Here is a 22,037-nt window from a genome sequence, read left to right on the forward strand (position 1 = left end):
AGACAGAAGGCGAGGAGAGGGGTTGAAGGAAGGAGAAAGAAGGCGAGGAGAGGGGTGGAAGGAAGGAGACAGAAGGTGAGGAGAGGGGTGGAAGGAAGGAGACAGAAGGTGAGGAGAGGGGTGGAAGGAAGGAGTCAGACGGTAAGGAGAGGGGTGGAAGGAAGGAGACAGAAGGTGAGGAGAGGGGTGGAAGGAAGGAGACAGACGGTAAGGAGAGGGGTGGAAGGAAGGAGACAGAAGGTGAGGAGAGGGGTGGAAGGAGACAGAAGGTGAGGAGAGGGGTGGAAGGAGACAGAAGGAGAGGAGAGAGGAAAAGACAGAAGGTGAGGAGAGGGGTAGAAGGAAGGAGACAGAAGGTGAGGAGAGGGGTGGATGGAAGGAGACAGACGGTAAGGAGAGGGGTTGAAGGAAGGAGACAGAAGGCGAGGAGAGGGGTGGAAGGAAGGAGACAGAAGGTGAGGAGAGGGGTGAAAGGAAGGAGACAGACGGTAAGGAGAGGGGTGGAAGGAAGGAGACAGAAGGAGAGGAGAGGGGTGGAAGGAGACAGAAGGAGAGGAGAGAGGAAAAGACAGAAGATGAGGAGAGGGGTAGAAGGAAGGAGACAGAAGGAGAGGAGAGGGGTGGAAGGAGACAGAAGGAGAGGAGAGAGGAAAAGACTGGAGGGAGAAGTGAGGAGGAGGGAGAAAGAGAAGAGAAGAGAGGAGAGAGGAGAAGAGCGGAGGGAGGAGGGAGGAGAGAGGAGGAGAAAGGAGAGAGGAGGGAGGAGGGGAGGAGAGAGTAGGAGAGAGGAGAGGAGGAGAAGAGTGGAGGGAGGGAGGAGGGAGGAGAGTGGAGAAGAGAGGAGAGAGGAGGAGAGAGGAGGAGAGAGTAGGGAGGAGAGGAGGAGAGAGGAGAAGAGCGGAGGGAGGAGGAGAGAGGAGAAGAGAGGAGAGAGGAGGAGAGAGGAGAGAAGAGGAGAGAGGAGGGAGGAGAGGAGGAGAGAGGAGGAGAGAGTAGGGAGGAGGAGAAGAGTGGAGGGAGGGAGGAGGGAGGAGAGTGGAGAAGAGAGGAGAGAGGAGGAGAGAGGAGGAGAGAGTAGGGAGGAGAGGAGGAGAGAGGAGAAGAGCGGAGGGAGGAGGAGAGAGGAGAAGAGAGGAGAGAGGAGGAGAGAGGAGAGAAGAGGAGAGAGGAGGGAGGAGAGGAGGAGAGAGGAGGAGAGAGTAGGGAGGAGAGGAGGAGAGAGGAGAAGAGTGGAGGGAGGAGGAGAAAGGAGAAGACAGGAGAGAGGAGAGAGGAGAGAAGAGGAGAGAGGAGGGATGAGAGGAGGAGAGAGGAGGAGAGCGGAGAGAGGAGAGAGGAGGAGGGAGGAGAGGAAGAGAGAGGAGGAGAGAGGAGAGAGGATAGAGGAGGGAGGAGAAGAGGAGAGAGGAGGAGAGCGGAGGGAGGAGAGAGGAAGGAGGAGAGAGGAGGGAGGAGAGGAGGAGAGAGGAGGAGAGAGGAGAGAGGAGGGAGGAGAGGAGGAGAGAGGAGAAGAGTGGAGGGGTGGAAGGAGACAGAAGGTGAGGAGATGGCTGGAAGGAGACAGAAGGTGAGGAGAGGGCTGGTAAGAGACAGACGGTAAGGAGAGGGGTGGAAGGAAGGAGACAGCAGGTGAGGAGAGGGGTTGAAGGAAGGAGAAAGACGGCGAGGAAAGGGGTGGAAGGAAGGAGACAGAAGGTGAGGAGAGGGGTGGAAGGAAGGAGACAGAAGGTGAGGAGAGGGGTGGAAGGAAGGAGACAGACGATAAGGAGAGGGGTGGAAGGAAGGAGAGAGGAGGAGAGGAGAGGGGTGGAAGGAAGGAGACAGAAGGCGAGGAGAGGGGTTGAAGGAAGGAGAAAGACGGTGAGGAAAGGGGTGGAAGGAAGGAGACAGAAGGTGAGGAGAGGGGTGGAAGGAAGGAGACAGAAGGTGAGTAGAGGGGTGGAAGGAAGGAGAGACGGTAAGGAGAGGGATGGAAGGAAGGAGACAGAAGGTGAGGAGAGGGGTGGAAGGAAGGAGACAGACGGTAAGGAGAGGGGTGGAAGGAAGGAGACAGACGGTGAGGAGAGGGGTGGAAGGAGACAGAAGGTGAGGAGAGGGGTGGAAGGAGACAGAAGGAGAGGAGAGAGGAAAAGACAGAAGGTGAGGAGAGGGGTAGAAGGAAGGAGACAGAAGGTGAGGAGAGGGGTGGAAGGAAGGAGACAGAAGGTGAGGAGAGGGGTGGAAGGAAGGAGACAGACGGTAAGGAGAGGGGTGGAAGGAAGGAGACAGACGGTGAGGAGAGGGGTGGAAGGAGACAGAAGGTGAGGAGAGAGGTGGAAGGAGACAGAAGGAGAGGAGAGAGGAAAAGACAGAAGGTGAGGAGAGGGGTAGAAGGAAGGAGACAGAAGGTGAGGAGAGGGGTGGAAGGAAGGAGACAGAAGGTGGAAGGAGACAGAAGGTGAGGAGAGGGGTGGAAGGAGACAGAAGGAGAGGAGAGAGGAAAAGACAGAAGGTGAGGAGAGGGGTAGAAGGAAGGAGACAGAAGGTGAGGAGAGGGGTGGAAGGAAGGAGACAGAAGGTGAGGAGAGGGGTAGAAGGAAGGAGACAGAAGGTGAGGAGAGGGGTGGAAGGAAGGAGAGACGGTAAGGAGAGGGGTTGAAGGAAGGAGACAGAAGGCGAGGAGAGGGGTGGAAGGAAGGAGACAGAAGGTGAGGAGAGGGGTGGAAGGAAGGAGACAGACGGTGAGGAGAGGGGTGGAAGGAGACAGAAGGAGAGGAGAGAGGAAAAGACAGAAGGAGAGGAGAGGGGTAGAAGGAAGGAGACAGAAGGAGAGGAGAGGGGTGGAAGGAAGGAGACAGAAGGCGAGGAGAGAGGAAAAGACAGAAGTAAAGAGGAGAGGTTGTATCAGGAAAGAGGGGTGGAGGGAAATGGGACCATGGTATGGATCGAAGTCTGACTCAGACCGTCACGACAGCCCAATGAATCTAAACCCCAGATTATGACTGCTCTGTTTTACTCCCTTATTGGAGAAAAGACTAAGTATCACCCCTTCATCACTTCCCTCTCCTCCTCTCTCCTGCGTGATGTTATAACTAAAGGCTGGGAGCTGGGTGTAGCAGCTACTCTTGAGAGCCACATGCTAGATGAATAAATGATTGACAATAAGAACACACATCTGTAGACTGTACATCAAACAAAACGAGTCAGTCTGGCATTTCCCCCTACTAATGGTTACGAATTGACTTTCAATTTGCGGATCGTAGTAAATGTCATCTATTAAAAGATTATTTTGCTCCTCCTGTCGTCTGTATCTGCATAAGACGGTGCCACAAATTTCACACTGGCACACTATTTAGTACGCATGGCTTAGTGTGTATGTGTGTGTGTGTCTGTGTGTGTGTGTGTGTGCAAGCATGACTGTTGTATCACTTCATACTGTGTGAGATCACATCACTGAGATTCTGCCTGAAATCTTTTTGGCATGAACCTGTGACCTTTTCATAGATTCTTCATGGTTCTTGGCCGGGCTGTGTGTGTGGCCTTGGCGGGGTAAGGGGTCCATTCTGTTCCCGTCCTGTCTAGGATCCAGTTACAGCATGTGTCCTCACGGTTTGTTTCCAAAAAGCACCGTTCACATTACTGAACACGCACCAAGTCCGTCTAACAGGGTTGGATATGTTTCCTCATGCCACTGCAATATTTCTGTATTTCTATTGGTTGGTTCAAGTCAGATGTCAATAAGGTGTTATGTGATTGGCTATGCTTGCAGCTAGGGGGAGATATAGGAAATGTAAATAGTGAACTTGTACACATTGTAAATATGTAAATAGAATGCACTATTTCAGAAAGTGACCCACCGCTTGCACACACACACATATATATATATATTATTTGCATGCTAAAGAATGAATCACAAATCTACAGCCTTCAGCATACTGTTGTCCTGCACCTCTAATGTGTTTCCTTGTGTCTTTCATCAGAATAAACACCAATCAACTGGGACCGCTGGCTGTACAGTCCTTTCTTTAAAAACACAACGCCAGAGAGTTAAGAAGTGCGATCACATGTTACATCAATTCACTTGGCTACTTCTTCTCCTCTCTCTTTCAACTCTCTTTCACTCTCTCTTGTGCTGAGTGACATTCAGCATATGTTGTCCTGTGAACAATATGGGTGCTGTTTCTAGCCATGGTTATGTGTGTGTGTGTGTGTGTGTGTCACACGGTACGTACCAGTGTGTTCTCCGTCTCCTTGACGAAGAAGGCTTCTCCGTTCTCCCCCAGCTTCATTTGTAGACTCACAGGCTCTCCATTGATCTCTATGTCCACCTGATACACAGAGGAAACCAGCCATCACTATAGCTCTCTATCCCACTCTATCGCTCTCTCTCTCAATCACTTCCTTTCCTCCGCTCTACCCTCAATCACTTCCTTTCCTCCGCTCTACCCTCAATCACTTCCTTTCCTCCGCTCTACCCTCAATCACTTCCTTTCCTCCGCTCTACCCTCAATCACTTCCTTTCCTCCGCTCTACCCTCAATCACTTCCTTTCCTCCGCTCTACCCTCAATCACTTCCTTTCCTCCGCTCTACCCTCAATCACTTCCTTTCCTCCGCTCTACATTTCATGTCTCTCTGTATTCATACTTCCCCATCTCCACTTCCCCATCGCCATCTAAAAAACGTTCTCTGTTTCCCGGCATTTATCTGCCTCTCCAACCATCTCTCCAACCATCTCTCTAACCATCTCCAACCATCTCTCCAACCATCTCTCTAACCATCTCTCCAACCATCTCTCCAACCATCTCCAACCATCTCTCCAACCATCTCTCCAACCATCTCTCCAACCATCTCTCCAACCATCTCTCTAACCATCTCCAACCATCTCTCCAACCATCTCTCCAACCATCTCTCCAACCATCTCTCCAACCATCTCTCCAACCATCTCCAACCATCTCTCCAACCATCTCTCCAACCATCTCTCCAACCATCTCTCCAACCATCTCTCCAACCATCTCCAACCATCTCTCCAACCATCTCTCCAACCATCTCTCCAACCATCTCTCCAACCATCTCTCCAACCATCTCTCCAACCATCTCTCCAACCATCTCTCTAACCATCTCTCCAACCATCTCTCCAACCATCTCTCCAACCATCTCCAACCATCTCTCCAACCATCTCTCCAACCATCTCCAACCATCTCTCCAACCATCTCTCCAACCATCTCTCTAACCATCTCCAACCATCTCTCCAACCATCTCCAACCATCTCTCCAACCATCTCTCCAACCATCTCTCTAACCATCTCCAACCATCTCTCCAACCATCTCTCCAACCATCTCTCCAACCATCTCTCCAACCATCTCTCCAACCATCTCTCTAACCATCTCTCCAACCATCTCTCCAACCATCTCTCCAACCATCTCTCCAACCATCTCTCCAACCATCTCTCCAACCATCTCTCTAACCATCTCTCCAACCATCTCTCCAACCATCTCTCCAACCATCTCTCTAACCATCTCTCTAACCATCTCTCCAACCATCTCTCCAACCATCTCTCCAACCATCTCTCCCGTCCAACTCTCCTTCTTTTACATTTTTTTTTATTGATCTGTTTTCTATCTTTCTCTCATCCTTCTATTTCTCTGGTAACTTCCATTTCAAACTGAGCCAGGAGGACCCCTCCCCCCCCTCTCTCCCTCCCTCTTGCCAGTACTGTTAACACCCATCACTCTCTATTACCGTATGTCCTCTGCCCCAGTGCCCCTTTACCCAGATCCCCCCCCCCCTCCCCATTCCCTTGTCCTCTCACCACTTTCTCACGGGAGCGCAGCACGCCCATCTTGCCGAAGCGGACGTGGAAGGGCGAGCACTGCAGGGTGCCATCGGGCTGACGCACCACGATGACATCAATGCAGCCTGAAAGAGTGGCCGGGTTCAGGCCCCGGTACAGCTCCTTCACCTGCACAAACACCTGGCCCGCCAACTGGCCCACGTAGTTCATGGTCTGAGACTGAGGGAGGGTGAGAGGGTGGAGGGGGAGAGAGGAAGAGAGAAATACATCAAATCTCTCATTTCCCAAACTGCCTGACGCTGATTCTTGATGATCCTGTCGAGTAATATCATGATATACCAGAGTGACGTGAATGCCTTGGGAAATATGGCTGGATTATGTTTCCTCGACTCTCTGACTGTGATTCACATTCCACTCTGACCCACCGTCCTCATTCCCCTCACATCAGGTCATTATAAGGCTTTTTACTGATGCATTTATCACAGTAATGCTGAAAAGCAACCAACCGTGCCTCAAAAGCCCTCTGCCGAGTCCCACGGCCCTGTGCAGAAGAAGCAGCAGAATGGAGCTGGAGTTGCATTGTAATGGAAAGCTATATTCAGCAGACAACTCTGACTAAACCGAGGCTGTATGGCTGAAAGGTGCTTGAGATCCTATCTCCTCCCCTCCAAATAAACACACTGACGTTCTCATTGAAACACGTGCCTACACTCTGCATATCACACACAGACACACACTGACACACACTGACACGCACTGACACACACTGACACGCACTGACACGCACTGACACACACTGACACGCACAGACACACACTGACACACACAGACACGCACAGACACGCACTGACACGCACTGACACGCACTGACACGCACTGACACGCACTGACACGCACTGACACGCACTGACACGCACAGACACACACTGACACACACTGACACACACTGACACGCACTGACACACACTGACACGCACTGACACGCACTGACACGCACTGACACACACTGACACACACAGACACACACAGACACACACAGACACACACTGACACGCACTGACACACACTGACACGCACTGACACACACTGACACCCACTGACACACACTGACACACACATGCACTTGGGGCACAGTGCCCTCTGCTGCACTGGCATCTGAAAGGGGATTAATCAGCATGCCAGTGTCTCAGTCACAGGCGGGCAGCAACACTAATGTCTTCTAATTACCAACAGGGCCCTGGGGAGGGAGAGGAAACCGTTTCACCGGAGGCCCAATGTGAACGAAGTTAGGATTCAGACCTAATTATTCATGTAGGATAGACAAAAGACGCTTCGCTAACAGGGCAAAAGACAGAGACAACATGTTCTGTAGTCTTGACCACACAACTAAAATTATTTGGGTGCAAATCTCCCTTTGACATGTGTGCATGGTTTATGTGGAAGTCAAGAGTTAAAGATGCACTCCGGGATCTTAAGCACAACAAATGTGTAACAAAGTACAAATTGTATCCCGACTCAGTTTCTGCTGAGTGGAGTCTAGCACGCGCGCACACACGTGCCTTCTGGACAGATGGCTTAATATCCTGTCAGTTCTCCTGACCGATGATCATTATTTCGCAACACCTCTCAATTACCAGGCTCTCAGAGAGGGCTATCTATCTAATAGACTCTACAGACATCATCAACCACAGAGAGACAGACCTACTAAGTGTTTACTTTATGCCTGGGCACCTGATAGTCTATGTTCAAGGACGAATAGAACAGGCAAAGTTAGACGTTGGAGAACAGATAGGTAAAGTATAGCTGCTTGAATCTATGAATCCTGTTTTTCACATTGTTGTCATTTTCTGAAAACGTTTTTGTATTAGCTTCTGAAACTAACAGATCTCATCTTTGCACTCGATCAAACAGTAAATCCTTGACTAAGATACCTTAAACAGTACTCAAACAATGGAAGCATAAAGTCTCTCTCTCCTCACATGTCTCTCTCCCTCAGTGTGACAACTGACAAGACTCCCCCTAAAATGATGTTTTTATTGTCACATACACCAGATAGGGGCAGTGAAATGTGTTGTTTTACAGGGTCAGGGCACAAAGGCACATTTTTCACCTTGTAGGCTCGGGTATTCAAACTAGCAACCTTTCGATTACTGACCCAAAACTCTAAACGCTAGACTACCTGCCGCCCTAAACCCAGTATCAGTGGCATTTCAGGACAATTACATGATTACCTAACCCCCACTCCTCACACGTTCTGCCATCCCCACTAACACAAAAACAGACCATGTGTTAACAGGGGAACTCATTCAGCTCAAGCGTTTCCTCCACTTCCCCCTCAAGGACATGAACCTGCTTCCTGGTTTCCAACCAATCAAAAGACACATAGTATTGGCCCAGGGTATATCCCACAGTAGAATAAATTACACTCACAGTTAGAGGTCGACCGATTAATTGGAATGGCCGGTTAATTAGGGCCGATTTCAAGTTTGCATAACAATCGGAAATCTGTATTTTTGGACACCAATTTGGCCGATTTTATTTATTTTTTTACACCTTTATTTGACCTTTTTAACTAGGCAATTCAGTTAAGAACACATTCTTATTTTCAATGACGGTCTAAGAACGGTGGGTTAACTGCCTTGTTCAGGGGCAGAACGACAGATTTTCACTTTGTCAGCTCGGGGGATTCAATCTTGCAGCCTTACAGTTAACTAGTCCAATGCTCTAATCACCTGCCTCTCATTGCACTCCACGGGGAGACTGCCTGTTATGCAAATGCAGTAAGCCAAGGTAAGTTGCTAGCTGGCATTAAACTTATCTTATAAAAAACAATCAATCAATCATAATCACTAGTTAACTACACATGGTTGATGATATTACTAGCTTATCTAGAGTGTCCTGCGTTGCATATAATCGATGCGTTGCGTATCGTTGCTCCAATGTGTACCTAACCATGAACATCAATGCCTCTCTTAAAATCAATACACAGAAGTATATATTTTTAAACCTGCATATTTAGCAAAAGAAATCCAGGTTAGCAGGTAATATTAACCAGGTGAAATTGTGTCACTTCTCTTGCGTTCATTGCACGCAGAGTCAGTGTATATGCAACAGTTTGGGCCGCCTAATTTGCCAGAATTGTACGTAATTATGACATAACATTGAAGGTTGTGCAATGTAACAGGAATATTTAGACTAATGGATGCCACCCCTTAGATAAAATACAGAACGGTCTATGATTTGATAGAGCAGTCTGACTGAGCGGTGGTAGGCAGCAGCAGGCTCGTAAGCATTCCTTCAAACAGCAATTTAGTGCGTTTTGCCAGCAGCTCTTCGTTGTGCATTAAGCATTGCGCTGTTTATGACTTCAAGCCTATCAACTCCTGAGATGAGGCTGGTGTAACCGATGTGAAATGGCTAGCTAGTTAGCGGCGTGCACGCTAATAGAGTTTCAAACGTCACTCGCTCTGAGACTTGGAGTGGTTGTTCCCCTTGCTCTGCATGGGTAACGCTGCTTCGAGGGTGTCTGTTGTCGATGTGTTCCTGGTTCGAGCCCAGGTAGGGGCGAGGAGAGGGACGAAAGCTATACTGTTACACTGGCAATACTAAAGTGCCTATAAGAACATCCAATAGTTAAAGGTTAATGAAATAATGGTATAGAGAGAAATAGTCCTATAATTCCTATAATAACTACAACCTAAAACTTCTTAACTGGGAATATTGAAGACTCATGTTAAAAGGAACCACCAGCATTCATATGTTCTCATGTTCTGAGCAAGGAACTTAAACGTTAGCTTTTTTACATGGCACATATGGCACTTTTACTTTCTTCTCCAACACTTTGTTTTTGCATTATTTAAACCAAATTGAACATGTTTCATTATTTATTTGAGGCTAAATTGATTTTATTGATGTATCATATTAAGTTAAAATAAGTGTTCATTCAGTATTGTTGTAATTGTCATTATTACAAATAAATTTAAAAAATTGGCCGATTAATCGTTATTGTCTTTTTTTGGTCCTCCAATAATTGGTATCGGTATCGGCGTTGAAAAATCATAATCGGTCGACCTCTACTCACAATACAATGTTAGTTCTGGGTAGAAGTACAAGCACATAGGATCAACTCAAAGCTTATGCAAATCATGAGGGTGGAGGATCTTATTTATATACAGTGGTGGGAAAAGTACTCAATAGACATTGACTTGAGTAAAAGTAAAAAAATGTCTTAATAGAAAATGACTCAAGTAAAAGTGAAAGTCACCCAGTAAAAATACCACTTGAGTAAAAGTCTAAAAGTATTTGGTTTTAAATATACTTAAGTATCAAAAGTAAATGTATACATTATTTAAAATTCCTTATATTAAGCAAACCAGACAATGTTTGTTCTTGTTTTTTTAATTCACAGAATTTGACAAATTTCCTGTCCTGCTAAGCATTAAAAATGTAATGAATACTTTTGGGTGTCAGGGAAAATGTATGGAGTAAAAAGTACAGTATTTTCTTTAGGAATGTAGTGAAGCAAAAGAAAAAGCTGTCAAAAATATAAAGTACAGATATAAAAAATATATATAGATAAGTAGTACTTTAAAGTAGGCCTATTTTTAATTTAAGGAAAACTATTTTTGTTCATTAGTCCACTGTTGATACAGTCCCAAAATGTTTTCCTGTCAAGTTTTCTAGATATTAGATTTTAAAGAAGCAAATTGCCACATCATCATGATAATGCAAAAATTATTTTTCCTTTAAGTACTTTACTCCTAGTGGTTAGAGTGTTGGGCCAGTAACCGAATGGCTGCTGGATCGAATCCCCGAACTGACAAGGTAAACATCTGTCGTTCTGCCCATGAACAAGGCAGTTAACCCACTGTTCCCCAGGAGCCGAAGACTTGGATTTCGATTAAGGCAGCCCCCCCCCCCCCCCCCCCCCCCCCCCCGCACCTCTCTGATTCAGAGGGGCTGGGTTAAAGGTGGAAGACGCATTTCAGTTGAATGCATTCAGTTGTACAACTGACTAGGTATCCCACTTCCCTTCCCCACTGAGTAGAAGTCATGTGACTTCCCATCCAAAGCAGTCTGGCAGTCAAGGTTTCCAAATAAAATGGCCATGAACTGGGTAGAGAACATATTCAGGTGGCCCATTTTTGTCCAACACTGGTCCTCATCAACTGACCGTATTTAAAATATGTTTACAAATATATTCTAGGTTAATTGCGAGATATGCTAATGCATAACACAGCTACTGCAGCAGGCGACAAGCATGACCTAACACAAACAGCTGTTTATATAAAACACCGCGGACACAGAATCCTTCACATTCCGCCCAGTTTAGAATGCGTAAATAACAACTTTGGGAAAATGAGCCGTTGTTTATGACCATAGCCTATTTCAATCACCATTGCATCAACGCAATTATGAACATAAGTGTAGTCTGTAGGTTATATGAAGCGGTCCTTGCCATAACGCCTGGCAATTGATTCATATTTTTAAAAAAGGAAACGAGGCTAATAATAACACATGCAGAGATGATCTGGGTGCAGCTATCTGCTATCTAAGAATATCATATGGATAAATAGCCTAAGATTCACAATCGCATTCATACGTACATTATTGACGACGAATTGTCGGTTCAGAGTATTTTAGCCATTCAAATGTCTTCCGCTGTGTCGGTAAATCTGCGTTTCTTATTCCAATTCAACTATTACATTGTAATAGCGAACGGAACCTTTCCGTCATTTGATCTTCCGCTTGGCGGTGTGCTAAAGCGCGGTGCAGATACTCCTCTTGTCACTGGAGAGAAAAACAACCCTCCCTATACTCGGCTGGTGACGTAGCACGGCGTAAAACCCTCCATGGGAACCAATGGTAGAACCCCGCAGCCCACACATAACAGTACTGGCCCACTAGCTACAGAGTAACACGTGTATTGGACAGTGTCGTTGTTAAATCTCAGATCAGTAGGCTAACCCATATAGGCTATAATTTCTTCAGTTGAAGAGGTGAATTGACATATTTTCAGAACGTTAAAAGCGAGGTGGGGGCGAGGGGGGTGTAGTCCGGTTGGCAGACTAAAAGTCATTTTGTAATGTCCTCCACAGAAGTAGGAAGATATTCATATAAGTGTAAATATCACCAGGGTTATGGAGAAGACAGCTGTTGGTGAGGTGACTCCTTCATCCAATAGCAAAGCTTCTTTGCTTACGTACTATGTCTTGTCAGCAATGAAATGATAGAACCTGCGACAGAAGCCAGCCTGTATATATGGCTGCATGCCTGGTAGGGTTGGGTAGGTTACTTTCTAAATGTAATCTGTTACAGTTACCTGTCCAAAATTGTAAATCAATAACATAATTTCTGGATCAGCCAAATGCAGTAACGTAATCTATTTACTGTCCGCTACTTTTTGATTACTTTCCCCATCACGCCTTTCTGATTACTTTCGCCATCAAACATATTTGGTGTGTCATCATAGTGGTCTCTGACTTGTGGTCAGACTCGCTCAGGTGGAACAAACTTAAACCTGCGCCGATTTTCAACGCTGAATTGAATGTCATTGAGAAAACAGAAAGGTGTCATAATGTGTTTTTTGCAAACATCCTTTCTGAATTTAAAAGTAATCCAAGAAGTAATCCTCTAGTCATTTCAAAAGTATCTGTTATTCGTTTACAATATTTCTGCTAGTAACGTAACTGATCACAGATACAGTTTTTTGTGGTATTCATTTACTCCCCAAACCTTGATGCCTGGCAATGCATCCATTGACCTGTCACCAACTACGCAATAAACAATTTTCTATAGAATCCAACAGGCCTATAGGTGAGAATTCCCAGAAATGCAATACATAGCAAAAAAGTGCTTACAATGGGAACTAGGACTGGGTAGGGCAGGCCAAGTGGCATATTTACAGTAGCTGTAATGACAGTACTTCAAGCCAGTGACCGTGCCTCTTTTCCTTTCTTCTACAGTGCCTGTAATCAGGGCAGGGCCTGGTTTGTTGCAGGTGTCTATGGGCTCTACGGGGCGGCAGAGCGAGAGTAAGAAGTGACTAAAAAGACGATGAGGGTGGAAGAGCCCTGAAGCTTGTTTCAATGAGCAATGTGATTTAGTAGATACAGCCATAACTTGTGTGAGTCCTCAGGGAAACTCTGGTGACTAAAATTGCAAGTACCGGCACAGGGACATGCTTGAGTGTACCTAAAAAAAAACACACATAACACACCCTGGAATTCACACACACCCCTGCACACGCGCAAACACACACAGACACACGAGAAAGAGTGAGTGAGTATGTATACTGTACATAGGAAATATTGTATGTTAGAATAGCAGCACCTTTTTGTTCCCATAGCAATTATTCCTCTCTCAGTATACAAATCCAGCCAACAACAAAATTGAAGTAATTTGTCTTTCTAAAAACATTAACATTGGTATGCATACTCTTTGGCGTACTCTTGGCGTGCCCCACCTTGATTTCAGACACAGATTGATTTATGCACTCGGAGTATCAAGTCCTCATCCTGTCCAAACACAGCAAGCTACGTTGTTGTTGCTCAGAATTCCAAGAACACGCCAGAATTCCACTCATTATGACATGAGAGCACGTCTTCCCTCCACCTGAGTAACCCTGGGCATTGTGAGTGCTGGGCTGCCAGAGGGGGAATAAGGCTCTGGGCCCGGTTACATAAAGCATCTTAAGTTAATTTCCCTCTCATCTTTCCCTTGAAGTTTCCTTAGCTTTAAGTCAGTCGCACAAAACATTTTAAGGTGAATTTCCCCCTGACATTAAGTGAAAAAGTTAAGGGTGTCCATGAGGTCCCTCAAGTGCTTCATTTAGTATGGATATCAATGTAAATAACATTTGTGGAGGTGAATGTTGCTTTCCTCTGACCTGTTTCAAAAGGAAAACATCCACTAGCTAGCTAGCTACTTAGCTAAACAATGGAAGGTGCACAACCCATACCTAGAAAGCTGCTGGCTAGCTAGCTCAGGCATGCCACCAGTGATTACAAGTCAGCTTTCGACATCCATCCATGTCTGAGGACAGTTGGGAAATGACATGGAAACCGGCCACTAGGGGCATCAGTGAGCGCTGTTGCCTTCAAGTAGGTTTCGGTTTTGCTAGAGCATTGTGGATGGGGAATGGGCATAAGCTTCTGCCTCTGATCACAAAGGTTGCATATTCAAATTCAGCGATAGAAAGTTGTTTTTAATATTTTAGATTTAAGCCTATCCCAAGCCATTACCCTTACCTTAACCATCGGAGTTAATGCCTAAACTTTTTAATTTGTATTTATTTTATTTCACCTTTATTTAACCAGGGAGGCTAGTTGAGAACAAGTTCTCATTTACAACTGCGACCTGGCCAAGACAAAGCAAAGCAGTTCGACACATACAACAACACAGAGTTACAAATGGAATAAACAAACATACAGTCAATAATACAGTAGAAAAAAAAGTATATATACATGGTGTGCAAATGAGGTAAGATAAGGGAGGTAAGGCAATAAATAGGCCATGGTGGCGAAGTAATTACAATATACCAATTAAACACTGGAATGGTAGATGTCCAGAAGATGAATGTGCAAGTAGAGGACTGGGGTGCAAAGGAGCAAGATAAATAAATACAGTATGGGGATGAGGTAGTTGGATGGGCTATTTACAGATGGGCTATGTACAGGTGCAGTGATCTGTGAGCTACTCTGACTGCTGGTGCTTAAAGCTAGTGAGGGAGATATGTGTCTCCAGCTTCAGTGATTTTTGCAGTTCATTCCAGTCATTGGCAGCAGAGAACTGGAAGGAGAGGTGGCCTAAGGAGGAATTGGCTTTCGGGGTGACCAGTGAGATATACCTGCAGGAGCGCGTGCTACGGGTGGGTGCTGCTACGGTGACCAGTGAGCTGAGATAAGGCGGGGCTTTACCTAGCAAAGACCACGATGACCTGGAGGCAGTGGGTTTGGCGATGAATATGAAGCGAGGGTCAGCCAACGAGGGCATACAGATCGCAGTGGTGGGTAGTATATGGGGCTTTGGTGACAAAACGGATGGCACTGTGATAGACTGCATCCAATTTGTTGAGTAGAGTGTTGGAGGCTATTTTGTAAATTACATTGCCAAAGTCAAGGATCGGTAGGATAGTACGTTTTACGAGGGTATGTTTGGCAGCATGAGTGAAGGATGCTTTCCTGCGAAATAGGAAGCCAATTCTAGATTTAATTTTGAATTGGAGATGTTTAATGTGAGTTTGGAAGGAGAGTTTACAGTCTAACCAGACACCTAGGGTTTGTATTTGTCCACATATTCCAAGTCAGAACCGTCCAGAGTAGTGATGCTGGATGGGCGGGCAGGTGCGGGCAGCGATCGGTTGAAGAGCATGCATTTAGTTTTACTTGCATTTAAGAGCAGTTGGAGGCCACGGAAGGAGAGTTTTATTGCATTGAAGCTCGTCTGGAGGTTAGTTAAGACAGTATCCAAAGAAGGGACAGAAGTATACAGAATGGTGTCGTCTGCGTAGAGGTGGATCAGAGAATCACCAGCAGCAAGGGCGACATCATTGATGTATACAGAGAAGAGAGTCGGCCCGAGAATTGAACCCTGTGGTACCCCCATAGAGACTGCCAGAGGTCAGACACAACAGGCCCTCCGATTTGACACACTGAACTATATCAGAGAAGAAGTTGGTGAACCAGGCGAGGCAATCGATGGAGAGAAACCAAGGCTGTTGAGTCTGCCGATAAGAATATGGTGATTGACAGAGTCGAAAGCCTTGGCCAGGTTGATGAATACGGCTGCACAATATTGTCTCTTATCGATGGCAGTTATGATATCGTTTAGGACCTTGAGCGGGGCTGAGGTGCACCCATGACCAGCTCGGAAACCAGATTTCATAGCGGAGAAGGTACGGTGGGATTCTAAATGGTCGGTAATCTGTTTGTTATCTTGGCTTTCGAAGACCTTAGAAGGGCAGGGTAGGATAGTTATAAGTCCGTAGCAGTTTGGGTCTAGAGGGTCCCCCCTTTTGAAGAGGGGGATGACCACGGCTGCTTTCCAATCTTTGGAAATCTCAGATGATACAAAAGAGAGGTTGAACAGGATAGTAATAGAGGTTGCAACAATTTCGGCAGATAATTTTAAATTGTCTAGCCCGGCTGATTTGTAGGGGTCCAGATTTTGCAGCTTTCAGATCATCAGATCATCAGATTTGGGTGAAGGAGAAATGGGGGAGGCTTGGGTTGTGAGGGGTGCGGGGCTGTTGACCGGGGTAGGTGTAGCCAGGTGGAAAGCATGGCCAGCCGTAGAAAAATGCTTATTGAAATTCTCAATTATAGTGGATTTATCGGTGGTGATAGTGTTTCCTAGCCTCAGTGCAGTGGGCAGCTGGGAGGAGGTACTCTTATTCTCCATGGACTTTACAGTGTCCCAGAACCTTTTGGAGTTTGCTTGAAAAAGCTAGCCTTAGCTTTCCTAACTGCCTGTGTATGTTGGTTCCTAACTTAAGAATCCTGAGTTAATTGCTGAACTTAACCCTAACCTAAAAAGTTCATAGTTCAAATAAATCTTCTTCAGGATCGGTGTCCCGTCCACGGTACGGTTGAGCTAACGTAGACTAATGTGATTAGCATGAGGTTGCAAGAAATTTAAAAAAATCCCAGGACAGACATATTTCATACGGGCAGAAAGCTTAAATTCTTGTTAATCTAACTGCACCGTCCAATTTACAGCAGCTATTAGAGTGAAATAATACCATGCTATTTTTTGAGGAGAGTGCACAGTTATGCACTTGAAAATCTATGAATAAACTAATTAGGCATATTTGGGCAGTCTTGATACAACATTTTGAATAGATATGCAATGCTTCACTGGATCACTCTAAAACTTTGCACATACTGTGCTGCCATCTAGTGGCCAAAGTCTAAATTGCGCCTGTGCTAGAATAATTCATTATGACCTTTCTCTTGCATTTCAAAGAGGATGATACAAAAAAAAATGGTATTTTTTTTTCTTTGTATTATCTTCAACCAGATCTAATGTGTTATATTCTCCAACATTCCTTTCACATATCCACAAGTGTTTCCTTTCAAATAGTATCAAGAATATGCAAATCCTTGCTACAGGGCCTGAGCTTCAGGCAGTTAGATCTGGGTATGCCATTTTAGGCCAAATTCAAAAAAAGGGTCCGATCATTTTAATGCCTTAACTTAACCTTAAAACACTTTGAAATTTGACGTCTGGAAAACATGGGTGAACGTCTAATTCTGACGTGAGACTGTGAGAGCCTGTAGCGCTAGCTACCTCCACTGTAAATTAGCTTGACATGCTAGAAAGTAATAGAAACAAAAAAAGAAACTAAAAGAAACACGTTTTATTATTTTCCGTGTCAATTTGTTTCTCCTGTCTTGAATGTAGAATTTCTACATTTCGACCTCCCCAAATAAATGTGCTCTCTTTGATTAGAAATTCAGTCAGTGAATCAGGTCTATGCAACACCCGTAAACAATTCCCATAGCTAAGGGAAAACTATTCCTTAAGGTAAAAAAAAAAATACTTAAGGGAAATACTCACAGAAGTAGTAGCAGTTTCTGCAGGAATTGGGGCCCAATGTAAAGGATAACTCAGGGGTGGGCTGTGTGTGTGCACGTGCTTGCATGTGTGTGTGTATGCAGCCCCTGTCTCCCGATTACGAAACAGCCATTTATTACGAAACAGCCAACAGTCATTTATCTGGCAACAAAAGAGCCCTGCGGGACATGAGTTGGAACAGAAAACACATGTGCAGTGTTTCTAGGAACTGTTAGAATGGTCGGTCATTGTGTGATAGCCAAGAGGGAGGAGAATCTAATGTCCCCGGGCCTCCCCAAAATGAGTATATGACTCCTGAGGGAGGTATAGGATAGATAGGGGTCAGGTAAGGGGCTTTAGGGTCAAATAGGGAGAGCAGCTGTGACTGAGAGACTCTTAGTTGTGCTTTTAACATTCAACTAATGCATCCAACTAATTGACCACTAGAAAGAGCTTTTGAGAGTTCAAACAGCTTTTCCACACAAAATAGAGCTGTACTTCACATGACAATGTTTTCAAATATGGCTTATACAATTGTGTTAAGAGCTATTTACAAACCAACCTAACCATTTGACTGTTGTTGTTGTGATTGTTGACCCAGCACAGTATGTGTGTTTAAACTTTCCTCGCCTGAAGCTGTCAATTTCCTTCCTCAGTCAGCCGCCATGTGAGAGGAAGAAGAGAGAGGGGGGGAGAGAGGGAGAGAGAGAGGGGGAAGAGAGGAGAGAGAGAGGGGGAGAGAGAGAGAGAGAGGGGGGAAGAGAGGGAGAGAGAGAGGGGGGAAGAGAGGGAGAGAGAGAAGGGGGAAGAGAGAGAGAGAGAGGGGGGGAAGAGAGGGAGAGAGAGAGGGGGAAGAGAGGGAGAGAGGGGGGAAGAGAGGGAGAGAGATGGGGAGAGAGAGAGAGGGGGGAAGAGAGGGAGAGAGAGGGGGAAGAGAGGGAGAGAGAGGTGGGAAGAGAGAGAGAGGGTTGCAGCCTAATCTCTTCCAGGAACTCTGGGTCAAGAATGCATTCACACTGTTGTCATGGAGATGGGGGAGTCGCCTGGGATGGGTTTTGTGGGCCAATCAGAGAGCTGCTGAGGCGCGCATAATGAGTGAACTCTCAACCTGCCCCTGTGTGGGGTATTTACGAGCCATGAGACATTCCTGAGTGGTGGGAGATTCCATTGTTTACTACTATACTGCCATTGTTGATGAAAGGGCCGGCACAGGCTGTTCCGATCCTGGGAGTCCTCAATAAATATCCCACTGTTGCAATGTGACTGACACACGTACGCACACACTCCGAACGCACACACACAAATACACCCCACTAATCCTGTGATATAATGCTATTGGGGATATTCACCTTTAAGAGAATTTCTCATAAAGTAGCCTTTACCTACATGAGTCCCTATCACTTTGACCTGTTCGTTATCTCTCCCACTAAATACAGTGTCAGCTGTGATGTGTGTGTTCTTCTGAAAGAACAGGCAGTGTCCTGAAACAGATAACACAGGCTGGGGCTGATAAAGCCGATGTTCAGTGACCTCCATATATAGTCCATATAGTAGATCCATATGGTATTGATTTCTTTGCGTGGCTGTAGGGTATTACATTGGGGTCAATAGTGGGTTTCCCTGTTGTTAACATGACATAACAGGATGTGCTGTCTAGGCAATGACCTTAAATAATATCCAAGCCCGGACCATCTACCTTGCAGCCATGTAGGGAGATTTAAACCCACATAGAAAGAACAGGTGTCTTTGTAACAGAGGTGGTTGGGTGAACCAAGCTCACATCATGAGTCACCTTGCCGGAAACCTGAGTACTCAGAAGCCTGATTCACACTATAGGGGCCAAACTGAGCCAATCTGATCTGAACTGGACTGGTTACGCATCCATCATAGTTGCTGGAACCATACGGGACAGGCCATTGCGAAAATATAATATAAACTGTGTGAATCAGGTCTCAGATGGGCTTTAGCCCCCATAGTTTATGCCTAGATTTTAGCTCAGCGGGCTTCTGCAGTCTTGTGGCACACAGACAACCTAGGTTCAAAGCCATTCAGTCACACTTTCAGTACCACCAGTACAATAAAAGAATACTATTTAATATGCATTAGGGTAGAATCATTGAGGGCCATTACATGATCATGTTGACCTTTCAGGGAAATGCATAAAGGAGCTAGATGTGATCTGCAGCGACAATTACTGTACTACCACAATGACTACCCATAACCATTATCCTGCTGTTCCTTTCCTGATGTATTTAATTTATTAAAAACCTTTCATGATTATGAAACCATTAGTAAAAAAAGATCAAATCCAGCTCCATTGCCTCTACTGTACGTGGTCAGAGAAGTACAATTCCACACCATAAACAATGTGTTCATCACAGCTAATGGAATGCAGCATTTTACTGTCTCTGTACGTGATGTAGGATCTTCATTGGATCACTCTTAGAAATGCAAACTTGTAGTGTATTCAAGGTTTAAAAAGTATTCTAAAGTTTGTCATTTTCACTTTCAAATGTCAGACTTGATTTCCCCTAAACAAAAAATGTATCAACCCCTACAAAAAGAAGAAGAAGAAGCCTGTTGTAGCAAACTACCTCAAAGATCCTACCTCTGTACAGCCTTTCAGGTTAAACTCAAGATTGCGAGTGCTACAGCTGTACAGTACACATGACCATGTTATTACACTTTACAGAGAGTTTCTGAAGAGTGTGCACTGTTAATGTCCACCAGTGTGTGTGTGTGTGTGTGTGTGTGTGTGTGTGTGGGAGGGGGAGGGGGGGGGGGGGCAGTCTGTCCAAGGAAGCCTTTTGAGTGCACAGCGCAATCTGAGACGTTCCCACAGCCCCCCCTAAATCAAATTGTATTTGTCACATCCTTCGTAAACAACAGGTGCGGGCTAACGGTGAAATGCTTATTTACGGGCCCTTCCCAACAATGCAGAGAGAAAGAAAATAGAGAAATAGTGGAAAAGTAATAACCCGTTATTATAAAAGTTATAATAAATACACAATGAGTAATGATAACTTGGCTATATACATGGGGTACTAGTACTGAGTCCATGTGCAGGGGTACGAGGTCATTGAGGTAGATATGTACATATAACTAGGAATAAAGTGACAGATCAGAAACAATAGCAGCAGCGTGTGTGATGAGTCAAAAACGTTAGTGCCAAAAGGGTCAAAGCAGATAGTTATATAGTTAACCAAATACTGTAGCTACCCTGACTAATTCTTTAGGAGTCTTATGGCTTGGGGTTAGAAGCTGTTCAGGATCGTTGGTTCCAGATTTGGTGCATCAGCACTGCTTGCCGTACGATAGCAGAGAAAACAGCCTGTGACTTGGGTGGCTGGATCTTTGGCACTTTTTTTAAGAGCCTTCCTCTGACAAAGGAATACCCTCCCTCATTCCTCTCTCTCCCTCTCCTCCCTCACCCACTCTATCCCTCGCGTTCTCCTCCCTTATTCCCTCTCTCCCTCAATGGAAAATGAATACAGTCATCATTCACTGTTCGATTTCTAAAATATAACCGAAACACAAGCAAAACCTGCTGCAAATGCATCCAACGAGTTTGTAGCGGGACACATTGGACGCAGTCATTGCGTGCTAGGAATATCCATCCCTCTCTCCCTCAACAGCAGCAGAACTAACGAGCACTGTTCCATCCATGTGTGGACATGACATTTAGCTTATTAAGACTGGATAACTCTCCACCAAAAGTACAGGAACAAGCTTCTACCACCCTACATTTTCAGTATCTTTCTCTCTCTTTCTTCTCTCTCTCTCTCTCTTTCATCTCCATCTCCCCCTCTCTCTCGGACAGGCCGACAGACATGCCACCCTACCCAGAACCAGTTGGGACTGGCGTCGTTGCAGAATTCTTCCAGATGTTCCTCTGGGGTCATGGTTCCATGGCAGGGCTCGATCCCCACTCAGGCGTAGGATCCTCAACTTGTGTGTGTGTGTTAGAAACCTGGTGATCCAACCGACATGTGTGTGTGTGTGTGTGTTAGAAACCTGGTGATCCAACCGACATGTGTGTGTGTGTGTTAGAAACCTGGTGATCCAACCGACATGTGTGTGTTAGACACTTGGTGATCCGACGGACGTGTGTGTATTCAGGTGTAAGAAACCCGGTAGTCCGACGTATGTGTTCAGACGTTAAAACCAAGTAGTGATCTTTGCGATTCTCTGTAAGACTGTTATACTGTGTGTGCTCACCGGTCAAACTGTCTATATAGTGTTTCTGTGGATGTTTAATTTTACCGAGCGTGTTCTGAGAACCACGTTCCAAGACGAAACCTGAGAGGACAGACCAGATCCCATCCCAGCTCCTTTAGATGGTGCTGCTGACACCAGGACAACACACGCGTGCGCACACGCACACACACACTACCTGTATTCATGTGTACATGAACATATACACATAGAATACACAAACACATGCATTAATTGCATACACACTGTCATGACATAAATGCATGCACACTTTGATGGTACAAACACAAACTAACACGCACGTATGCAGGCACGCACGCACACACACCATAAGGAAAACATCTCTATGGGCAGTAACTCCTGGAACTGGTTTGCTACCCAACTCTTAGCTCCCTAAGTGACGTCATCACAGCCATTTGGGACAGGGACCTGGTGTCCACTAAGTTCTAACCGCTGCTCAACCCCCCCCCGTCTATCCCCCCTACCCCAAGGGCT

General features: G+C 45.7%; 1 protein-coding gene across 5 annotated transcripts in view; it reads right to left on the reverse strand.

Moving 5' to 3' along the window:
- lpin1 (lipin 1) overlaps positions 1 to 21,402 on the reverse strand; it is a 50,653-nt gene extending 29,251 nt beyond the window's left edge. For 4 of the 5 annotated variants that reach the window (XM_036962471.1, XM_036962469.1, XM_036962467.1 and 1 more), the window contains exons 1-3: positions 21,170 to 21,402; positions 5,790 to 5,990; positions 4,212 to 4,307 (exon numbers count right to left, since the gene is read on the reverse strand). In XM_036962471.1, coding sequence (XP_036818366.1) covers positions 4,212 to 4,307; positions 5,790 to 5,990; positions 21,170 to 21,229 — 357 coding nt within the window. In that variant the 5' untranslated portion in view covers positions 21,230 to 21,402. Of the gene's footprint in view, positions 1 to 4,211; positions 4,308 to 5,789; positions 5,991 to 11,377; positions 11,572 to 21,169 lie in introns of those variants that run through there. The other variant, XM_036962468.1, reaches the window with a different exon arrangement.
- Between the last annotated feature and the right edge of the window lie 635 nt (positions 21,403 to 22,037).

The sequence above is a fragment of the Oncorhynchus mykiss genome, chromosome 25 (genome assembly GCF_013265735.2).
Source record: "Oncorhynchus mykiss isolate Arlee chromosome 25, USDA_OmykA_1.1, whole genome shotgun sequence".
NCBI classification, from domain to species: domain Eukaryota; kingdom Metazoa; phylum Chordata; class Actinopteri; order Salmoniformes; family Salmonidae; genus Oncorhynchus; species Oncorhynchus mykiss.